Source organism: Mobula birostris, chromosome 2, assembly GCF_030028105.1.
Source record: "Mobula birostris isolate sMobBir1 chromosome 2, sMobBir1.hap1, whole genome shotgun sequence".
NCBI classification, from domain to species: Eukaryota; Metazoa; Chordata; class Chondrichthyes; order Myliobatiformes; family Myliobatidae; genus Mobula; species Mobula birostris.
The window spans coordinates 199,540,088-199,564,015 of record NC_092371.1 but is presented as its reverse complement, the minus strand read 5'-3'; the positions used below and the strand labels follow the sequence as shown (position 1 = coordinate 199,564,015).

Here is a 23,928-nt window from a genome sequence, read left to right as displayed (position 1 = left end):
TCTGATGGTATTTATACCCCCATCGTCTGTCTGTCCTGATTAGTTAGTCCTCATCTAATCAGGTTTCTGCTGTCCCACCTTGTTTACAGTCAAATTCCAGTTCTTACTTAGAGTGAGACCTTTATCTTTGTTAAAATCCTGTTCCTCTAGTTTTATTTCAATGGCTTCCTTTACCAGGCAGTTCCAAAAGCCATTGGCATCACACAGTAGTTGTGTGCCATTGACGTCAATCCTCTGGCCATTGCGAGTGCAATGTTCTGCTACTGCCGATGACCTAGGACTCAGGACAGCTGGTGTTTACAGGATTCCTTGTGAATGCAGAGCAGTATATATCGGCCAGACAGGACTCACAGTGGAAAACTGCATCAAGGAGCACAGAGGTGTATCTGTTTGAGTTACCCGGAGAAATCAGCGTTGCAGAAGATTGCATTCGCAATGCTCAATGTAGCCAATTATTCCATTGAGGGAGATTTAAAAACAACTTAAAACAAACCACTGAATGATTCTCTTAGCTCTGCTGAGAACATTGCTCAGAGATCTAATGTTCAAATTAGAGACGGTTGCCAATTAAGTTTTTAATGCTGATCCAATGTGTCCCAGGAAAAATTAATATAACTATTAAATGATTTGATATTGGACATCAGCTTATATCCACTTGTAAATCTTAAATCAGGGAGATGAATTATTTGATTGCTCCTTCTATATTCGTCCTGGAATATCATCCTTTCCACTGAACATCAGGTTTGCACCGTGTTTACAATATGTGTTTACATTTACAATAGCTTTACATCCAGTGCAAACTCATAGGCTTCTATAGTTCCTACTTCTTCACCATAAGACCATAAGAGATAGGAAAGAATTAGGCCATTTGGCCCATTATGTCTGCTCAGCCATTTCATCATGGCTGATCTATTTTCCTTCTCAAACCCATTTTTCTGCCTTCTCCGTGTAACTTTTCATGCTCTGACTAATTGAGAACCTATCAACCTTCACCTTAAATACACCCAGTGACCTGACCTCCATAACTGCTTATGGCAATGAATTCCACACATTCACCACCCTCTGTTTGAAGAAACGCCACCCTTTTCTCCATTCTACACGGATGTCCCTCTATTGTGAGGCTGTGTCCTCTTGTTCAAGACTCCCCACTGTAGGAAACATTCTAGGCCTTTCAACATTCAATAGGTCTCAATGAGATTCCACCCCCCCCATTCTTCTAAAGTCCAGCGAGTATAGGCCCAGTGTCAAATGTTCCCCATATGATAACCCTTTCATGCCCCGAAGCATTCTCGTAAACCTCCTCTGAACCTTCTCCAATGTCAGCACATCCCTTCTTAAGTAAGGGGCCCAAAACTGCTCACAATACTCTGAGTGAGGCCTCAAACTTAGCCACAAAGCCATCAATTCCACCATGCAAATCATTGACGTGTAATGTAAAATAAGCAGTCCCAACACTGATCACTGCAGAACACCACTAGTCACTGGCAGCCAACCAGAAAAGGTTCCCTTTATTCCCACTCTTAGCCTCCTGCCAATCAGTTAATGCTCTATCCATGCTAGTATCTTTCCTGTAATACCTCATGTATGGTGCCTTGTCAGAGGCCTTCTGAAAATCCACATATACAACATCCATCAATTCTCCTTTATCTATCCTGCCTCAAAGTATTCCAATAAGTCTGTCAGGCAAGATTTTCCCTTAAGGAAACCATGCTGACTTTGGCCGATTTTATCATGTGCCTCCAACTACCCCGAGACCTCATCATTAACTATTGACTCTAACATCTTCATAACTACTGAGGTCAGACCAACTGGCCAAAAATTTTCTTTCTTCTTCCTCCCTCCCTTCTTGAAGAGTGGAGTGACATTTGTAATTTTCCGGTCCTTCGGAACCATGCGGAATCTAGCGATTTTTGAAAGATCATTACCAATGCCTCCAGAATTTCACCAGCCACATCTGAAAGAGGTGATGGTAAGATTATGAAGACATTGGTAATGATGTATACAGTCTGGTCCAGGTGACTTTTCCACCTTCAGATGTTTCAACTTCCTGAGCACCTTTTCCTTATTAATAGTAATTACATTCACTTCTGCCTCCTGACACTCTCGAACTCCCAGCTGGTGTCTTCCATATTGAAGACAAATGCAAAATACTTATTTAGTTCACCCACCATTACTACCTCTCCAGCATCATTTTCTAGCAGTCTGATATCTATTCTTGCCTTTCTTTTACTCTTTATATATCTTGAAAAAACATTTGGTACCATTGATATCATTGGCTAGCTTACCTTCATATTTCATCTTTTTCCTCCTTAGTACTTTTTTAAGTAGCCTTCTCTTAGTTTTTAAAAAGCTTCCCAATCCTTTAACTTTCCACTAAGTTTTGCTCAATTATATGCCCTCTCTTGGTTTTATGTTGTTTTTGACTTCCCTTGTCAGCCGAGGTTGCGGTATCTTGCCTTTATAAAACTTCTTTTGGATGTGTCTATCCTGTGCCTTCTGAAGTGCTCCCAGAAATTCCAGCCATTGCTGTTTAGCCATCATCCCTGCTAATATCCCCTTCCAATCAACTCCTCTCTCGTGCCTCTATAATTCCCTTTACTACACTGTTATACTGATACAGCTGAATTTAGCTTCTCCCTCTTAAATTGCAGGTTGAAGTTCATCACCTTATGATCATTGTCTCCTTTAAGGTAAAGCTCCCTAATCAAACCCAGTTCAGTACATAACACAGAATGGCCTTTCTCCTAGTGGGCTCAACCGCAAACTGTTCTAAAAGCCATCTCAGAGGTATTATATTCTGAAACTTTAAAGCATTAAACTAATTCAAAGGATTCTGAAATACAGGTATAACATTGATTGTTTTCTGATTGGTCAGGGTATCAAAAGTTATGGTGAGCAGGTGTATGGGTTTGAATGGGATCGGGGATCAGCCATGATGGAATGGCAGAGCAGACCCGATAGGATGACTTGCCTAATTCTGCTCCTAATTCTTCTCCCCTTACTTAAGTGAGGCATGCATGTATCATGGTAGCATGATGATGTGTGCAATTCAAGTATTTATATATATAACCCATAATTAATTATTGAATTGAACAAGAATGCTGAATCAAATTATATACCCAAGACATTCAATTATTGAAATATTAAATACACAACACTCCTCCCGGCTTAACTATAAATTCCATCTCAATACAGAACGCACCTCAACTATCTACATACCATCCTACAGAATATAACTACGATGTACAGGCATCCACACCATAGTAAATTTTAAATTGTCTGATTCAGACCATAAGATTTCATTGCTGTGGAGGCTTTCTTACTCTTGTGGGATAACGTCTCTCCCGACAAGTGGGAATCACTCTGCTTGCCAGGTGAGACTTGTGGCTGTGAAACAATCTCAGGTTCTGGGGCCTCCTCAACGGTGGCTGTTGGAGTTGACTTTGAAACTGCAGGAAGTGGATCTGACAATGGTAGCCACCTTTCTACTTCCTTTTCTCTCTCTGGATCTACTTTGAGCCTTCTCTTTCTTTCTCACGTTCCTTCTTTTTCACACCATTCTCTTTAACATTCTCTTTCTCCATCTCTTTCATCCTTCTTCTAGTTTGTGCACGACCTTGGGAATGCCCATTTGGTTCATTGGCATATTCTCTTATTAATCCTTTACGATCTAATTGCTCCTTGTGATTGCCTCATCCACAACATTATCTGATGAATCCTCTGTTTTCGTATCTCCATTGGGTCCTTTCTTTTTGACCTTCCATTCATCCAGCTGGGCTTTGGTCTTTGCATTTACTTTTACAAGCATCTTTTTGTCTCCCACTTGAAGTTCATGCAATAAACTTAATGAATGCAGGGTAGATTCTGGTTCTTTATACCCACGAAAGCTGAATGCCTGCAACTTTCCTGAAGCTCCTTGAACTCTCTGCCAGCTTAAAACATAGCCATATTGCACAAGTAACTGCCTGATTAACATATCAGCAGCTTTCTTATATACTGTATGTTACCTACAAAAACTATTATATTTGGACCACTGCTTTTGTCACTTTCATGCTTTCTCTGAGTAGCATGGTCCTTCCTTGGTCCAATACACTTTACAAACAGAGACACAGCAGTTAGCACCAATGCCCGCATGTCTTCTGCTGGCCAATGGTTCATGATTGTTCGTATGACGACTATTGTGACATTATCCAGTATCTTTCTTAATTCACTTGTTGGCTTCATTGCAGGGAATGTGACATGCAAATGGTGGATGGACCTTCAATCAAGTTGTAGTTGTCACAGCCACTCACGTCCTAACAAAGCTGGTCCTTCTGTTCTTGCCACATACAAGCTCAAAGCGGTGTGTAGGTTGTTGTATTCCACTGTTACAAATGTCATTCCCACAGGAGTTATCTTTTCTCCAGTACAACTTCTTAGTTGGATATCAGCAGGCTTCAGTTTACTATCTTTGAAATGCTATTCAAAGTGATTTTGTGGAATGACTGAAACAATTGAAGCAGTGTATAAATCCATTTTAATTAATTTGCCATTCACTTCTGGTGTAAGCCATATTGCTTATCTATTGTTAAATTTCACACTGTAGATCTCAAGGCTACACAATCCAGTCCACTGTCATTGTCAAAATTTTCATCAACAGCATACAGATTTCAGTGCTGTTTTTGAAACTGCAACTAGACTTGTTAGCATTTTCTCTTCCCTGTGCAATGTATTTATTTTTGTCGGCCCGATATGTTCTTTGTGTGTGTCCTGCTTGTTGTATTTTCTGCAAGTTTCACTTTTAAACCTGCATTAGTCTGATGTATGTGAGCTCCTGCCACAACAGTATCACAACTTGTTCAGCCAGGCCGGTTTCTGTTTAGACAATGCAATTTTGTCTCCACTCGCTCTCATTCCTGACCAACTCAATTATGTGTTTGCCTGCTGTTTCCATTGATATAGTCACTCTTTTCAATGCATGTTGTACTTTTTGAATGTTTCCTTTTAAGATCCCACAAACTAAACGATCACAGTGCATCACTAAGACAACTACTGAAGTGACAATGCTCAATCTTTCCAGTTCAGCCATGTACTCTGAAATGAACAAGTGTTCTGCAATCAACAATGGCTTTGGTTCTGAGTGTTCCTGCATTACTTTGACAATATTACCAAAGCTCATTTCTGCCGCCTTAGGTGGAGCAGTCTAAGCAAACTATGCTTTTAGACCCATTGCACTTAGCAAAATTGGCAGTCGCTTCTCATTGGCTATTTTATTTGCTTCAAAATACAGTTCCAATAGAGTATACATGAGCCACTTACTTGTGTAATCAAACACACTAATCTTTCCAAGGTAGCCAGCCATTTCTGAATGGCTACTATCATCCGGTACTCACTCTATAAACCTGTGAATTCTTCTGTTTTCTTACTCCTTTTTAATAAAAAACTGGATGATGTCTTCCCTTCTGAAGAACACATATTTTTAACTCGACCGTCCCAGCTATGTTTTTTTTAGTTCAAAGTGTTGTTTTGCTTTAACAGGTTGGTAGCAGTCTCAGGTTCGTTTTAAAAATACCTCGTCGCCAATGTTACATTTTGTAACTTCAAAACAGTAAACTAATTAAAAGGAAGGGATGGAAGCCTGGGAATACATGTCTAGTTCAAGTTTATTTTAAGCAAGATTCACATGTATCAAGTGGTAGCGTGATGACATATGCAATTATGTATTTATACATACAACCCGTAATTAATTATTTAAGAGAACACGAATGCTTAATCAACAAGCTCACTCAAATATTATTGAAATATTAAATATACAACAGCAAGCATTCTATAAATTCTCTCTTTTAATATGATGTGCATCTTTGGAAGATTCAGCACTGTTTTTCTTCCAGCCACAATTCCGTGATGACAATAACTGCCAATCTTAAATGCACTATCAGCTCATGTACTTTGTTTTGTATATTGTGTGCATTCAAAATAACACCTTCAGTTCTGTGTTTAGCATACCTCTTCTCAAATTCGTATCTGTGCTGCCTGAAGTCAAGTACTTATCACTTTCTAAACTTAGTTTTATATTGAGAATTCAGTAATATTTCCCGTACTCTTCTTCCCTTATACTTTATGCATACTTTTCCAATCAGTTGAACCCATCTCTCCTATTATTTAGCTCAAAACTATCCATAAACTAGTTATGTAATTCACCAGGACCCTAGTCCCAGCATAGTTCAAGAGGAGCCCATCCGATTGGAACAGCTCCCTCCTTCTCCGATACTGTTGCAAATTTCCCATAAATTTAAACCCACTTCACCTCACCAATCGTTGAGCCATGCATTTAACTCTAACCTTATTGACCCTGTGCCAATTTGCATATGGCTCAGGTAGCAAGGCAGAAATTATTACATTTTTAGTTCTGCATTTTAATTTAGACCCTAGCTTCTCAAATTTCCTTAGAAGAAGCTTTTTTCTTGATTTTCCCATGTCGTTAGTACCCGCATGGAATACAAGAACAGGATTTTTTTCCCTTCCACTCCAAACTCCATTGCAGGTCAGATGAAAAGGACTGAACCTGGGAATGAGTTGGGCAATACAGACTTCATTCTTGCGACAGAATTGTGTCAATTCTCCCGACTATACTATCCCCAATAACAACCATATTTCTCTTTTCTCCTGCCTCTCGAATGGCTCCCTGAACCATAGTTAGGTTGCTGATCCTTCCTATAGCACACCACTACCACTGCCACCCCCACCCCCAATTAATCCACATAGAATCTCAGACCCACTTGGGCAGGCTCAAGGGCTGAGGTTCTTCCAGCACCATCTCTTGGATCCACCCATCTGCCTCACTCACAGTCACACCCTCTTATCCATGAGCACAGAGCAAGTTTGAAGTAGTTAATCTGCCTCTTGAAGCACAGCGTCCGGGTAACTCCCCACTGATGCACCGGGGGTTTGAACCTCAGGTTCCACATCATCAGTTTTGAGTTTCATTCTTAAGCTGCAGTCACCAGGACCTGATCCCGCGATCCTACTTTACTTAATTAGTTGCAAGTGAATTTTATTTGGAGATAGAGTTTAGAGATTTAGAACTGGCCTTTTCGGTCCAATAAGCCATACCACCTAGAAACCCACTATGTAAGCTTTGCCTAATCACAGGACAATTTACAATGCCAAATTAATGTACTAACCGGTACATCTTTGGAACGTGGGAGGAAACCAGAGCTCCCAGAGGAAACCCACACATTCACAGGGAGGAGGTATCATCTCCTTATGTACAGCATCAGAAATGAACTCTGAACTCCGATGTCCCAAGCTGTAATAGCATCGTGCTAACTGCTAAGTTTCTTTCTTTAATTATTATGTTGTTAGTAACCTCACTTAAGTCCCAACCACAAGCAATGAGTCTGTTTGAGTAGTTTTAAGGCAAAAGGTTAAAGGTTTTAATTGATCTTACTTGGTCCACTCCAGAGCTTCTCAAGTCAAAGTCCCTCTCTTACACTGGCTATTCCACAATGGCTGCTCTGCTTGAACACATCTTCGTTTTATTGGCAGCTATTGCCCAATTAATCTTCAAGCCAGTTGATGTGACTTGCTGTTTTAACCATTTCCTCTCTTGTTCTTGATTCCGTAGAGTGAAACTAAACTCACCAGCAATGAGCCTTGCTATTTCACCCACTCCCCATTTTCACTCCTGCTGAGTGTATCTCACTGGCAATGGGATTTGATGTTTTAAATCCATCCACCGGCCTTTAAAAGATGTCAAGGTTTGGACTAGTAAATTAGTCACTGGTCCAATCCCATCATCAGCCCCAACATTATTACATAATATGTATTTGATACATTCCATCCTTCAATTAAATTCTTCATTCCCACTGATTATACAAAAATCCCAGTACTTTGAATTTAAATTACATGTTTAATGTTTTTGTTCCTTCTCTATTCATTCTAAAACTGCATACCCCATCGCTATTAAATTAAGCTTTTTAGAACTAAATGCTTCATCCTTGATTCTTGGATATGTGTGATTTCTTGAGCAATATTTAGTAATAAGTTGAAATATTACACTCCACTAAAGAACAACCATATTCTTTCCTTTCCTGAGTATGATTTGAAGTTCAAATACATGAATGAAAATATGTAAACTGTCAGCAGATTAAAGTCAAAAATGGTCAGACTAATTATGATAATCAGTAGAAGTATTTGAATAATAGTAATTTGTGGAAACGTTTGGTTCCAAATTGGTATTTGTAATTCAAAACTACATACTGATCAAACCGTGATCTGGAACATATCTGTCAAGTGATATTCTGTTGAGAGTCACTCTTGATTAAGCAATGGGGACATTCCAAAGCAGCCCTGCTTTACATCAGCATCTACACCTTCTTTTCCAGTGTTTCCACGTGCCGTACTCAGCCCTTATCATGTTTCTGAGCAGCGACCAGAAGGAGAGAGACACAGCAACTGCTTACCGTGAGTAGAATTTCTTCCAAAAATAAGTTCCAGTAAAATCAACGACTTGTTTTATGGATATTCACTTTGAACTTGTCTGAGGCCATCTGCTGATCATAGTAAAAGTAGATGTGTCCTGTCGTTTAATGGATACATTATAAACTGGAACATAACAACATAAATAGAAGCAGGCATTAGCCATTCAATCCCTCATGGTTGCACTGCCATTTCATGAAATTAAGGTTGATCTTTTAATTCGGTGTCACTTTCCTGCACTGATCATATATATCATTCATTAATATATAATTATGTATTGATCTATGTTTGAATATTCTGATCAATTGGCCCTCCACAGCCCTAGTGTAGAGAGAATTCCAAAGACTTACAAATATCTGAGTGAAGAAAAGTTCTCATCCTTGGTATCATTCTAAAATTCTGACCACCGGTGCCTATGAAGAATGTGGTAACCTGCCTCAATGAGTATTGTCCGATAGAACAGCGGTCCCCAACCACCGCAAGCATGCGCTACCGGGCCGCGAGGAAACGATATGATTTGAGTGGTCCCCAACCACAGGGCCGCGGACTGGTGCCGGGCCACAAAGCATGCGCTACCAGGCCACGAGGAAATGATATGATTTGGCGATAGGAGTCAGCTGCACCTCTCCTCATTCCCTGCCGTGCCCACTGTTGAGCTTGAATGCGTGCGAGGTCATTACACACACGTCATCCATGTCAGCGCGGGAAGGAGATCAACTCCTCGAGCTTGCAAATGACGGCGGGCTGAAAAGCATATTTGACATAACATCTCTGCCAGCATTCTGGATCAAAGTTAAGGCTAACTATCTTGACATAGCCACGAAAGTGCTGAAAACGTTGCTTCCATTTACAACATATCTCTGCAATGAATGCAACGAAAACTAAATTGCGGAATAGACCGGACATAAGGAACCCCCTTCGAGTATCGCTGTCTCCCATCACCCCTCGATAGGACCGTCTTGTTGCAGGAAAACAAGCCCAGGGCTCCCACTGATTCAGCAGTATTGGTGTGTTGCAATGATTTTATATGTTCATACGGGGAAAATATGTGCTGTGTGTTTAATATCCAAACATTACTTAAAATGTTATGATGCTATTGACTTGTATAACCATATAACAATTACAGCACGGTAACAGGCGATCTCTGCCCTTCTAGTCCATGCCAAACGCTACTCTCACCTAGTCCCACCGACCTGCACTCAGCCCATAACCCTCCATTCCTTTCCTGTCGATATACCTATCCAATTTTTATTTAAATGATAATACCGAACCTGCCTCCACCACTTCTACTGGAAGTTCGTTCAACACTTACTTCAAGCTCCCCTGATAATTGACTTATCGCTATATTCATGCAAGGAAAATATGCGCTGTGTGTTTAATATTAAATTCGTTAGATAAACACTTTTAGAAATGAAATTGAGTGTATTAGCCACTTATCACTTTATAGCATCCGTGGCTAAAATTCCCCCGCCCCCGCACAGAATCGCCAAAAACAATTTGTCGAAAAAAATCGGCACGTACACCGATGCACAAATCACGCATGCGCACTGGTGCCCGCGCAAGGCTTCGTGGTCATTGTAGTCTTACTCGGGGTAAACCCAATGTATTTGACTGCTACTCTTGTTCGTTGGCAACCCTACTACTCACCCCCCCACCCCTGGGTTGGCTGGTCCGCAAGAATATTGTCGATATGAAACCAGTCCGCAGTGTGAAAAAGGTTGGGGACCCCTGCGATAGAACTTTCATCCACAGTGATGAAGTGCTTTGAGAGGTTGGTGATGAAGCATATCAACGCCTGCCTGAGAAGTGACTCTGATCCATTTCAGTTTGCCGACCATCACAATGGACCCACAGCAGCAGCTCTTTCATTAGTTCTTTGCTCAACCCTGGAATATCTGGACAGCAAAGATGCATACATCAGGAAGCTCTTAATTGACTAGAGCGTGGCATTCAGTACTACCATCCCCTCAAAACTAATCAATAAGCTTCAAGACTTTGGCCTTACTATCTCCTTGTGCAACTGGATTCTCAATTTCCTCACTTGCAGATGCCAGTCAGTTTGGATTGGCAACAGCCATCTCCTCCACCATCTCCATCAGCACAGGTGCACCACTAGGCCCTTGTTCTACTGGCTTTACACTTATGACTGTGAGGCTAAGCACAACGCCAAGGCCATATTTAAGTTTGTGATGACACCACTGTCACTGGCTGAATCAAAGGTGGTGATGAATCAGCACATAGGAGGGAGATTGAAAATCTGGCTGAGTGGTGCCACGAAACATCTGTTTTCTCAATAATCGCAAGACCAAGGAGCTGATTATTGACCTCAGGAGGAGAAAACCAGAGGTCCGTTAAACAGTCCTCATCAGGGGATCAGAGGTCGAGTGGGTCAGCAACTTTAAATTCCTCAGTGTTATAATTTCGGAGGATCTGCCCTGGCTCCAGCATGTAAATGAAAGTGTGAAGGAAGCACAGCAGTGTCTCTACTTCATTAGAAATTTGAGAAGATTCAGCATGACATCTAAAACTTTGATGAACTTCTATAGATGTGTGGTGGAGAGTATGCTGACCAGTTTCATCACAGCCTGGTATGAAAACACCAATGGTCTGGTATGGAAAATCCTACAAAAAGTATTGGATACAGCTTGGCCCATCACGGGTAAAGGCCTCTCCACCATTGAGCACATCTACACAAAGCATTGACGCAGGAAAGCAGCATCCATCATCAGGGACCCTGACAACCCAGGTCATGCTCACTTCCCGGTGCTGCCATCAGGAAGTAGGTCAAGAGCCCCAGGGCTCACTCCACCTGGTTCAGGAACAGTTATTGCCTCAACCATCAGGCTCTTGAACCAGTGGGGATAACTTTACTCAACTTCACTTGCTCGGTTACTGAACTGTTCCCACAACTATGGACTCACTTTCAAGCATTCTTCACCTCATGTTTATTGCTTGCTTGCTTGCTTGCTTATTTGTTTGTTTGTTTATTTATTTATTTATTATATCCCGTTTCTTTTGTATTTGCGCAGTTTGTCATCTTTTGCACATTTTATGTTTATCTGTTCAGTTGGGTGCAGTCTTTCATTGATTCTATTATGGTTCTTGGATTTATGGAGTATGTCCACAAGAAAACGAATCTCATGGTTGTATATTTTGACATATATGTACTTTGGTAATAAATTTTCTTTGAACTTTGAACTTTAGAAGCCTGAGCCAGGAAAGTTGTCATCCCTGCAACTATCCTGTCCAGCCTCATAGAGCCATTTCAATGATGTAATCTCTCAATCATATTAACTGAGGGGGGCCAGCCATGCCTATATTTCTCTATGTATGAAAAATTACCCCCATCCCAAGAATCATTTGTTGAAACTTTGTTGCTCTCCATCTATTGCAATTATATCCTTTCTGAGCACCAGTATATTTGCACAATATTCCAGAATAAATCTCACCAAAGTCCTGCTTTGTTGGAGTAACAGGTCTCTTCTCTTAAATCCTCTTACAATAAATCTGACTTATCACTTACCTTTCTAATTGATTTCTGGACCTGCATGTTAACTTTCTGTAATTCCAGGACAAAAATACTCAGGTCCCAATGAACAACAATAGCTTTTGATTTCTCACCATTTAAAACCATACTGATTTTCTATCAAATGAATGATTAGATTAGATTATGAGGATACTCAGTCCTCGTTTATTGTCATTTAGAAATGCTTGCATTAAAAATGATACAATGTTCCTCCAGTATGATATCACAGAAGCACAAGACAGACCAAGACTAAAACTGACAAAAACCACATGATTATAACATATAGTTACAACAGTACAAAGCAATACCATAATTTGATAAGATTTGATGGGCACGGTAAAAAAAAGTTTCAAAGTCCCGATAGCCCCAACATCTCACACAGACGGTAGAAGGGAGAAACTCTCCCTGCCATGAGCTTCCAGCACCACAAACTTGCCGATGCAGCAGCCTGGAAGCACCCGACCACAGCTGACTCTGAGTCCGTCCGAAAACTTCGAGCCTCCAACTAGCCCTCTGACACCGAGCACCGAACACCACCTCCGCCAAGCACTTTGACCCCACCCCGGCCACCGAGCCACAAGCAAAGCCAAGGATCTGGGGCCTTCCCCTCCGGAGATTTCGGATCACACAGTAGCGGCGGCAGCGAAACAGGCATTTCAGAAGTTTCATCAGATGTTTCTCCGTGCTCTCACGTCTTCCTTCATCAAATCAGAACTTGCACGGCATCCTACTTGACAGATAACAGATATCATCACTGGAGAGGCCGCGAGCGCTGTGTCGCGCCGCCATCTTCTCCTCTTCCATAAGCTCTCATTTCTAAAGTTTCTGATGTTCTTATGTCCCAGAAGTAAGAGTTGGACAGTCGTCGTGTCCTCGTCCATTCACCAAGCCTGTCCTTGTATCCCTTAGACCGTTATGCTCACACTGCCACCCAGCTTCGTATCACCAACAAACTTGCCATATCACTCAATGCCCAGATCCTGAGATGGATTGAGGGTTTCTAATGGTGGTAATTGCCCACTTGTCACAGCTTCCCAAAATGAAAATGACAGGTTTATTCCAGCTTGTGGGCACGTGGCCAGGTGGTTAAGGCATTCAACTAGCGACCTGAAGGTCACGAGTTCGAGCCCCAGTTGAGGCAGCGTGCTGTGTCCTTGAGCAAGGCACGTAACCACACATTGCTCTGCAACAACACTGGTGCCAAGCTGTATTGGCTCTTGCCCTTCCCTTGGACAACATCAGTGTCGTGGAGAGGGGAGACTTGCAGCATGGGCAACTGCCGGTCTTCCATACAACCTTGCCCAGGCCTGCGCCCTGGAGAGTGAAGACTTTCCAGGCACAGATCCATGGTCTCACAAGACTAACGGATGCCTTAAATTCCAACTTGGTTTTCTGTCTGTTAACCAATTCTCGTTCTACTTTAGTATATTACCTCCAATACAGTGTGTTGGATTTTATTAAACATTTTCTTGCTTGGCACCTTATTGAAGGTCTTCTGGATATTCCAAATACATATCAACTGATGCACCCTATTTATACAAATGGATACAAATTCAAAATGTTCTAACAAATTTATCGAACATGATTTTACTTTCATAAATTCATGTTGGCTCCATCGTTCCAGCTATTATTTTCCAAGTACTCCGCTTCCACTTCCTTAATTACAGATTCCAGCATTTCCCCTGTTGATGTCAACATAGCTGATCGATAGTTCCTGGTTTTCTCTGTCTCTACTTTGATAAATCCACTTTAAAGAATTTTAGAAGGTGCCCAGAGATTTTTTACAAATTTTTTCACCAATGAAGTATTTTCCACATCCTATTTCTCCAATTTTATTTGTAAAAAAGGAGGAGGAGAAGATGGCAATGCGACGCAGCGCGCAGCAGCCACTCCAGTGAATGATATCTGCTATCTGTCAAGTAGGGGGCCGTGCACAATCCTGATTTGATAGAGACAGACGTGAGAGCATGGAGGAACATCTGAAGAAACTTCTGAAATGCCTCCTTTGCTGCCACTGCTACTGTGTGATCCAGAATCTCCGGAGAAGGCCCCGAGTCCTCGATTTTGCTTGTTGCTCGGTGGCCGGGGTGGGGTCGAAGTGCTCAACAGAGGAAGATACTCGGAAATCTGTATCAGAGGGGCTGGTCAGAGGCTCAAAGTTTTCGGACGGACTCAGAGTCGGCTGTGGTCAGGTGCTTCCAATGCCTGGAAGTTTATGGCAGGGAGAGTTTCTCCCTTTTGCCGCCTGCTATCGGGACTATCGGGAGTCAATCGGAGCTTTGAGACTTCTTTTTACCGTGCCCATGGTCTGCTCTCTATCAAATTATGGTATTGCTTTGCACTGCTGTAACTATATGTTATAATTATGTGGTCTTGTCAGTGTTAGTCTTTGGTTTGTCCTTTTTCTTTGTGATATCACTCTGGAGGAACATTGTATCATTTCTTAATGCATTAATTTCTAAATGACAATAAACGAGGACTGAGTGTCCTCATAATATAAAAATCTAAAATCTAATTTAGCTAATTTTCCCTTTTTTACATATCTGTACAAAATTTAGTCTGAAAAAGGATCTAGTGCTTTCCCAGTGTACATGACGAATAAACACTTCTCAAGCTTCCATTTGAGTACAGGTATCGATTATAAACGACGTTTCGATGACAAACTCTACCATCTTCATCAGGGATGATGCCTGAGCATGCCTAGTTTGGTGGTATTTATACCCCCATCATCCATCGCTCCTGATTGGTTAGATGGCTGGCATATACAGGAGTCTCTATGAATGCGAAGCTGCTTATATATCGGCCAGATGGGACGCACGGTGGTAAACCTGCATCAAGGAGCACAGGAGATGTATCTGTTTGAGTTACCTGGAGAAATCAATGGTAGCAGAGCATTGCATGCACAATGGCCATAGGACTGACTTCGATGGCACAAACTGCTGTGCCGTGCCAATGGCTTTTGGGATCACCTGGTGAAGGAAGCCATTGAAATAAAACTGGAGGAAAAGAATTTTAACAAAGATGAAGTTCTCTCTCTAAGTAAGAACTTGAATTCGATTGTAAACAAGGTGGGACAGTGGAAACCTCATTGGACAAGGACTAACCAATCAGGAGGGTTGGATGATGGGTGTTTAAATACCATCGGACTAGACATGCCTAGGCATCATCCCTGATGAAGTTGGCAGAGTTTGTCATCAAAATATTGGTTAAAATCGATACCTGTATCTGGCTGGAAACTTTTAGTCTGCTTTCTTGTTCCTTACCAGGCTCCTTACTAGTACTCCCAAGAATATTATCCCTTTACCCATCAAAACATTTATCCTTTATTGGGGTATTATGAAATTTTCCCAATCCTCAGCCATTGCTTTTATGGGACAAGTTGTCAGCCTGTCCTTTGATCTGATATTGTCTTCTCTAGATAACCACATATAGCTTACTCTTTCTGTTGTTTTGCCTTATAATATGCATTTTTAAAAGTAGACTATGCTTATATACCGTCATAATTTTAATGTACTTTCCTTATACTATAACCAACTTTTGCTTCATGTCTTTGCAGATACTATATGGGTTATACTTCATAAGTGTGTTTGTATGAACTGTCAGCACTTTGTTACCAACCCCATGGAAGATACCTCAAGCTAAATTAATAATTTACAATATAAAATCAATAGTGATGGACAGAAACTGTAAATTAACTTTGAAGTTTTACATTATATTTGCCAGAGGTTACATCCATTAAATTCTTTTGCAATTTCATTGCATTATAGATACATGATGTTAATTGTCTCTACATTGTCTTTGGGTTCCTTGATTCATATTTGGAATACTGTTTCAAAGCATATAATTGCAGATAAAAAGTAAACAGTTCAAGAGAGAACTGCTTGCATCATCAAAATATTAGGATGACCAGTTTTCTATCCTACAGTAGAATGAGTAATCCACACCTTATATAAGGATATGTTTGAGACAGGTTGATATCCTAGTTCAGATTTTTAGCTTGTTCAATTTCCCATCTAAACCACACCCACATATTTTCAGGAATTATCTTTCCTTGTGTTGACTGTACTCACCTCAAGCAGATACTGCCTTATATCCTGAGCTGTGTCCAGCATTTTCTGTTTTTAGTTCAGTATTTCATCATCTGCAGAATTTTTGATTTTGTCACAGAGATCTAACTTTACTTTAATGTAGTAATGTCTTGCTGAAAGGTTACTTAAATTAATCATGATGAAAAGTCATCAGTAGTGGGATATTCTAAAGGACTATATGACATTCAATTTTTAGCCAAATGGAATGAGAAACAAAGGTTCTGATGGTTTCAGTTAACAACAGGTAATATTGTACAAGAAAAAAGATCATAATGGTTTCTCAGAGTAGGCTCGTACAGAAAGTCAGGAGAAATGATATCTAGGAAAATTTGGCTTTGTGGTTTCAAAATTGGGTGTCCAAGGCAGAGGATAGTGGAAGAAGGAGTAAATTCTGGCTGGAGGGTGGTGGCTGGGTACACCAGCCCTTTGTGATTTTTATAAATAACCTGGATGAGGAAATGAAGAGGTGGGTTAGTAACTTTGCATTGACTTGAAGGTTGGAGGTTTTTGTGGATAGTGTAGAATGTTGTTGTAGATTACAATAGGATATAGACAGGATGCAAAGTTGGATGGAGAAGTGGGAAATAGAGTTAAATCTGAAAAAGTGTGAAATTATACACAATTTGACAGATCGTACTTGAAGTTAGAGTACAAACTTAATGGCAAGATTCCTACCAATGTGGAGGAACAGAGGGACCTTGAAGTGAAAGACCATATATCCTCAAGGTTGCTGCTATGTCATTATTCAGGGGATTGAGTTTAAGAGCCATGAGGTAATGTTGTAGCTCTATGAAACTCTGGTTAGGTAACACTTGAAGTATGTGTTAAGTTCCGGTTGTTTCATTATAGGAAGGATATGGAAGCATTAGAGAGGATGCAGCCTAGATTAGTGAATGTGCGTATGGTTGAGCAAGCTTTCTCTCTGGAGTGACGTGATGAGTTGCACCTTGATGGAAGTGTGTAAGTTGATAAGAGGTATAGATAGAGTGGATAGCCAATGTCTGTTTTCCCAGCGTGGCAATGGCCAAGGACGGAGGACATTTACTTAAGGTGAGTGGAGGAAAGTTTAGGTGAGATGCCAGAAATAGTTTTTTTTAAAACACAGAGCGGTGGGTGCCAGAAACGTACTGCTGGGTTGGTAGTAAAGGTTGTTACAATAGGAAAATTTAAAATAATCTTAGATTGTTACATGGATGTAACAAAAATGGGGGTTTTGGGCCGTGTAGGAGGGAACGGTTAGATGGATTGTGGAGTAAGTTTGTATTGGTCAGCCCAACATCATGGGGTAAAGGGCCTATACTGAGCTCTTCTATGCTTCTATCTTTCTTTAATAGCTTTTGAAGATAAAACTGATCAGTAGGATGAAGTTTGCAGGTATAGTTATGAAATAGAATTATTAAAACATTTGGCACCACGTTCCAAAAATGGATGCTAACCTTTGCGTCGGTTTGACAACACGCCTTTGGTCTCCACAGAGTCATACAGTGATTTCCAGAATCATTCCTAGGCATATAGAAGTACCAATTACCCTTAGTGCATAAAGACTTTGTGCCATGCAATAAAACCTATTCCAGGTTTGGAGAATAGTTAAACATGCTCTGCTAGTTTTTCATGGAGATAACTACTCATTTTTCAGAGAGAAGAAAGACCAAAGTTTATTACTGCAAAAGATTAAGATAAATCTTTTAATTATAAATTATAGTTTAAATTTAATATTTATAAATTAAATTTATAAATTAAACTAAATTTAGAAAGTCTTGAACAATCAGGGTTGTCTGGTAAGTGTCATTCACTCAAAAGGTAACAGAATTGTTAAATAAATTTGCAGAGAAGCTGAGAAGATAAATGGGTTCAAGGAAAACATTTAAAGCAAAATGTTTTTAAAGAATACGGAGAGAACGTTAATCACAAGAGATTCTGCAGATGCTGGAAATCTAGAACAACACACACAAAATGGAGGAAATGTGGTTTTTTGCAGATTGGATAGGCTCATTTCAACTGGAATGCAAACACATGGGTAGCATGCAAGGTTTTGTCCCACTAATTTCTTACAGCAGTTGGATCATTACTTGAAAACAGTTTACTCAAATTTCTATTTTCAGCATTTCTAGTATGCTGATTTTGAGGTACATCACTCATGCCAAGAATTTTCAATACTGCTTCATTCCTTTATGATTTAGATATTTCCAGTTAAAAGCAAAACAAAAATGAAGTGGTACATAATATCTTTCCACATTAAAGATTTGATTTTAAAAGCAAGATGAGAAAAAGTAATGAAGCTTACATCTGTCACGTTAATATTATGGGTACATGATGATTCCTAGCACTAACATCCCACGCCTTGGTAAAGCACAAAATGTACAAGCGGGTGATGAGAGAAGCATTAGTGAGTGTTGCAATGTTTCTTCAGCAAGGAAAATAAAGTGTGACTTCTCTAGTTCCTGCAGAAACACAAAACCTAAAGGGACAAAGTTGATAAAAAAAATAGAGAAACTTTTCAATAATTACTTGTGTTAAAATTGGAATGTGGTAATAAATGCAGATTGATTCCATTTGGTTTCATTGAAACATTTAATGCTAATGCATGTATGTCTCATTGTAACACACTTTTTATTTTTCTGTAACTAATTAGTATGAAAATCACTTGATATGATGATCGAAAGGAAACCAGCATTTTTTTTTACCTTGTACACCTCAGACTTTAGATACAACACTGAGTCATGTCACTTGCAGAAATTCTCTGATGACTCAGCAATAATTGGGTGTATGAAGGGAGGGCAGAAGAATGAATACAGGGCTCTGGTGGAGGAATTTGTCAAATGGTGCAAGCTAAATCATCTGCAGCTCAGCGTCAGAAAGGCAAAGGAGATGGTGAGGGACTTTAGGAAAACTAAGCCTACATTTCCCCCTGTTACTATTGATGGCGAAGATGTGGATGTGATGAGGATCTATAGGTACCTGGGGTTGCACCCAGATGACAGTCTTGCACCAACACAGAGGCTATGTACAAGAAGGGCCAGAGTCAAGTCACCTCTACTTCCTGAGGAGACTGAGGTCCATTGGAGTATGTAGGCCTCTCCTTCACATGTTCTACCAGTCTGTTGTCACCAGTACAATCTTCTATGTGGTGGTATGCTGGGGCAATGGCATCAACATGGGTGATGTCAACAGGCTCAAGGAACTGATTAGAAAGGCTGGCCCTATTATAGGAGTCAAATTGGACACACTGGAGGCTGTGGTAGAGCAAAGGGGCCCTACGGAAAACCCTGGCAATTCTGGACAATGTTTCTCACCCTCTGCATGCCACCTTGGCTGAACAAAGGAGCACTTTCAGAGATAGACTAAGTTAACCGTGCTGCTCCAAAGAGCAGTAAATGAGGTTATTCTTACCCTCAGCCATTACGCTCTATAATGAGTCAGCCTATAGCTGGGGAAGTGGTTACCCCCTCCTTTTAGACTGTTGGAGGTAACTTATTTTTTATTCTTTCTTACTTCTCTACTAATATTTATATATTTGTATATCCGTGCACATGTAATGTTACTGTGGCACTGTGATTTCCTTTGGGATGAATAAAGTATCTGTCAATCTCGTTTTCTCATTTTTCTACAGGTATGACAATGGAAGCATTTGGAACAATGATTGGAGCTGCTGTCCAGGGGCAAATTGTTGCACAGGGCCATACCTTCAATCACTGCCTTCTACAGAATATGTCAGAGGTTACCAGTTCCAACTCCACTATGATAATTAGTCAGCTTGATGGAAACATCAGCGTTTTGCCCCCAAAAGACTTGCTATCTCAATTGGTAAGTGATTTAGCTAGATATTCCAGAATTGGATAGGTAAAGAAATCTGAACAAACTCTTTCAGGATTTTCCTCAGATCTTGATCCCTACTGAAATTCCGGATGAAGGGCACAAAGTTCCTTAGTGTGCACATAACACACGATCTAACATGGACCCACAACACCTGCTCACTAGTCAAGAAGGGACAGCAGCATGTACCTTTTTGAGTCGATTGAAGCATGCAAGGGTCCCCATCCCCATTTTAGCAACCGCCTACAAGAGCAGAGTGTCCTGTCTGGTTGCACCACTGTGTGGTACAGAAACTGCAAGATCCTACAGAGGATAGTTAAAACTGACGAGAGGATCACTGGGATCTCCCTCCCCACTATTGTGACATTTACCAGGATCATTGTTGACGAAGGTCCCGAAGCATTGTTACTGACTCTTACCAGCCATCTCACAGTCTCTTTGATCCATTACCATCATGGAGGTACAGAAGCATCGGGACTAGGACTTCCAGACTGTGTAAAAGTTTCTTCTATCACGCTGTAAGTCTAATGAATTCCCTGTCACCACTGAAGTCTTGTCACTAGGATCATGAGCTATTTTCTGGTTACCTGTACTGTGTACTATGTGCATTTTTGAATGATATTTTAGAACTTATATTGTGGTTTATGTGCTATGTGTGAAATATATTTTGTGGGTGCACAATGGTCCAGAGGAACATTGTTTCAATTGGTTCTATGTATGTGCAGCGAGATGACAAAGAGCTTGAACTTCAACTTGAAGTTGAAGATGTGGGCTTGGAGGAGATGTATTAGACCATAAGACAGAAGAGCAGAATTAGATCATTGAGTCTGGTCTTATATTTCATCATGGCTGATCCATTTCCCTCTCAATCCCATTCTCCTGACTTCTCCCCATAACCTTCCATGCCCTAATTAATCAAGAACTTATCAACCTCCGTCTAAATGGCCTGGCCTCCACTGCTGCCTCAGGCAAAAGAAATTCCTCCTCATCTGCATTTAAATGGATGTCCTGCTATTCTGAGGCTGTGTCCTCTGGTCCTAGACTCTCCCTCCACAGAAAACATCTTCTCCACATCCACTCTATCTAGGCCTTTCAACATTTGATAGGTTTCAATGAGATCTCTTCTCATTCTTCTAAATTCCAGCAAGACCCAGAGCCAACACAATTGATAGGTTTCAATGAGATCTCTTCTCATTCTTCTAAATTCCAGCAAGACCCAGAGCCAACCCTCGCTCCTCATTCGATAGGCCTTTCATTCCCGGAATCATTGTTGTGAACCTCCTCTGAACCCTCTCCAATGACAGCACATCCTTTCTTAAATAAAAGGCCCAAAACTGACCACAATACTCTGTCAGGCCTCGCCACTGCCTCATAAGGCCCCAGCATTACATCCTTGCTTTTGCATTCTAGTCCTCTTGAAATAAATGCTAACATCGCATTTGCCTTCCTCACCATTGACTCCCAAGTCCCTTTGCACCTTGAATGTTTGAATTTTCTCCCCATTGAGAAAATAGTCTATCATCTTATTCCTTCTACCAAAGTCATGACCATACACTTCCTGACATGGTATTCCATCAGCCATTTCTTTGCCCATTCTCCTAATCTGTCCAAGTCTTTCCACAGCCTCCTTGCTTCCTCAACAACACCTGCCCCTCCATCTATCTTCATATCATCCGCAAGTTGACCACAAAGCCATCATTCCACCATCCAAATCATTGACATAGAATATAAAAAGGAGCGGTCCCAACACCGCCCCCTGCAGAACACTGACAGCCAATCAGAAAAGGCTCCCTTTATTCCCACGCTTTACCTCTTGTCAATCAGCCAATGCTGTATCCATGCTAGTATGGATATTGGTGTGGAATTAGTGGTGATTCTTCTGCTATACCCATTATAATTGCATATGACCTCTTGACTACATTTAGTGATAGTGATTTCAGGAAATCTGGCTAATTCCACCCAAGTACTGTGAATAATAAATGCTGTTGGCATTTATTAATAAAGTCCGTGTTGGCAGGAACATCTCTGACTCCCTCACACTGAGCACTGGATCCCCACAAGGCTGTGTGCTTAGCCCATTGCTGTTTACACTGCTAACACATGACTGTGCAGCCAGATTCAAGGAGAACCTGATCATTAAATTTGCAGATGATACCACAGTGGTGGGGCTCATCAGCAAAAATGATGAAACTATGTACAGGGAGGAGGTCAAACACCTAGCGAGCTGGTGCATGGATAACAACTTGATGCTTAATGTCACCAAAACCAAGGAGATGATCGTCGATTTCAGACGGTCTCAGCCTGAGCATACACCCCTCAGCATCAGCGGCTCCACAGTGGAGAGAGTGGAAAATATCAAGTTCCTTGGGGTGCAGATCTCGGACAATCTCACCTGGTCCAGGAACACCACTGGGATTGTGAAACGGGCTCAGCAGAGATTGCACTTTCTGAGGAAGCTTAAACAAGCATCACTCCCCACTAACATCTTAACTACATTCTACAGAGGCGTGGTTGAGAGTGTGCTGACCTTTTACATCACAACCTGGTACTCCAGCTGCAGTGCTGTCGACAAAAAAGCCTTGCTTTTGGTGGTTAGGGGACAAGAGAAGGTTATTGGGGTCTCCCTACCTTCTGTCCAAGACCTCTTTCGGAGTCGATGCCTCCAGAAGGCACGGTACATCATTAAAGACCCCTCACACCCTCTCCATGAACTGTTTGTTCTTCTGCCATCAGGCAAACGTTACAGGAGCATCAAAACTAAAACCACAAGGCTACTAAACAGCTTCCTCCCACAGGCAGTCCAACTGCTAAATAGCTGCTCTACCTGACTCTGCTTTGGACACTTCTAATTTGCACTGGTCACTTATAACTTGATTTTAACTGACATGTGGCTGTTGTGTTTTACTAATTATTGTTGTGTTTATTATTTAGTGTTGCGTTTGTTATGTTATGATTGCACTGCTCCTGAGAAACGCTGTCTCATTCTGCCCTGCAGAGCTGATGTATGGTTAGAATGACAATAAAGTTTTTGAATCTTGAATCTTGAATCTGTCACAAGAGGAGGGTACTCTTGTCTTGCAGTGGTATTAACTGCTGTTCGCAATCCTGTGCCCCACTAGTAACTACTGTCAGAAGAATCTCTCGGTAAAGTGGTATATCTTTAGTGGAGCAGATAACACTGAAACTCTCTATTCAGTCAAGTTGGCTGACAGACCTGTTATTCTAAGTAGAACAGTAATATGCAGGTGTAGAACACTGTTACCTGTAGAATGTCCTCTCCATTAAATGGACTAAGCTCTTACTTTTATCATGCATACTTGTCCCTCAGGCCTTTTGCACCTTTCTCCCACTCCATCTTCTCACTCAAAGTGCTCAATGAATCATCATTTTGCAAGTTTCTTACTTTATTATACTTCTTCAGGGGCAATTTCTTCAACATCAGAGAGCAGTCTTGCAGAATCCTTTCATGGCCATAACAAACTTGGCCAGCGCCTATTCTTTACATTTATCCATGGAAAAGGTCCCTGATTTACACCTTGCTTAGCAATCACTGATGTGAATGAGTCAGTGAAATCATTCATCTTTTAAAAATTTATCTTCAGTGACTTGTAGTGCACTAATCATGTGTTCTTTACCTATCTAAACAGCTATAACATGCTTTCCTATTTACTTCTAACACTAAATTTCTTTACATTTTAAAGTGGTCTGCCTGAGGTTGTTTATTTAGTCAATAGTGAATATGCACCAATCATATGGGATCGCCCAGTGAGTTTTGTTTTCAATAATTTCAGTGAATGAAGGGGGTATGCCAAATGTCTGCAGCCTCCTGATGAAGTATTCCAAATCTGCTCTGCATCCATTCTTAAGAATTGATGAACCTAGATTAGGAACATCAATTCTGTTTGTCTCCCTTTAGTGGCTGATCAATTAGGTGAAGATATTTTATTTTATTTACTTTTTGATTTTGTTAATATAGATAGCATCTCAATTTTCCTTTGCCATATCAACTGTAGGATATTAGGGGTTACTAAATTTGCATAT

At 40.8% G+C, this 23,928-nt stretch overlaps 1 protein-coding gene across 1 annotated transcript in view; it reads left to right on the top strand.

The window, feature by feature from the left end:
- The window catches only part of mfsd2b (MFSD2 lysolipid transporter B, sphingolipid), a 111,701-nt gene that overhangs the window by 40,555 nt on the left and 47,218 nt on the right, over positions 1 to 23,928 (top strand). The window contains exons 5-6 of the mRNA XM_072251305.1: positions 8,367 to 8,445; positions 19,685 to 19,878. Coding sequence (XP_072107406.1) covers positions 8,367 to 8,445; positions 19,685 to 19,878 — 273 coding nt within the window. The remainder of the gene's footprint in view (positions 1 to 8,366; positions 8,446 to 19,684; positions 19,879 to 23,928) is intronic.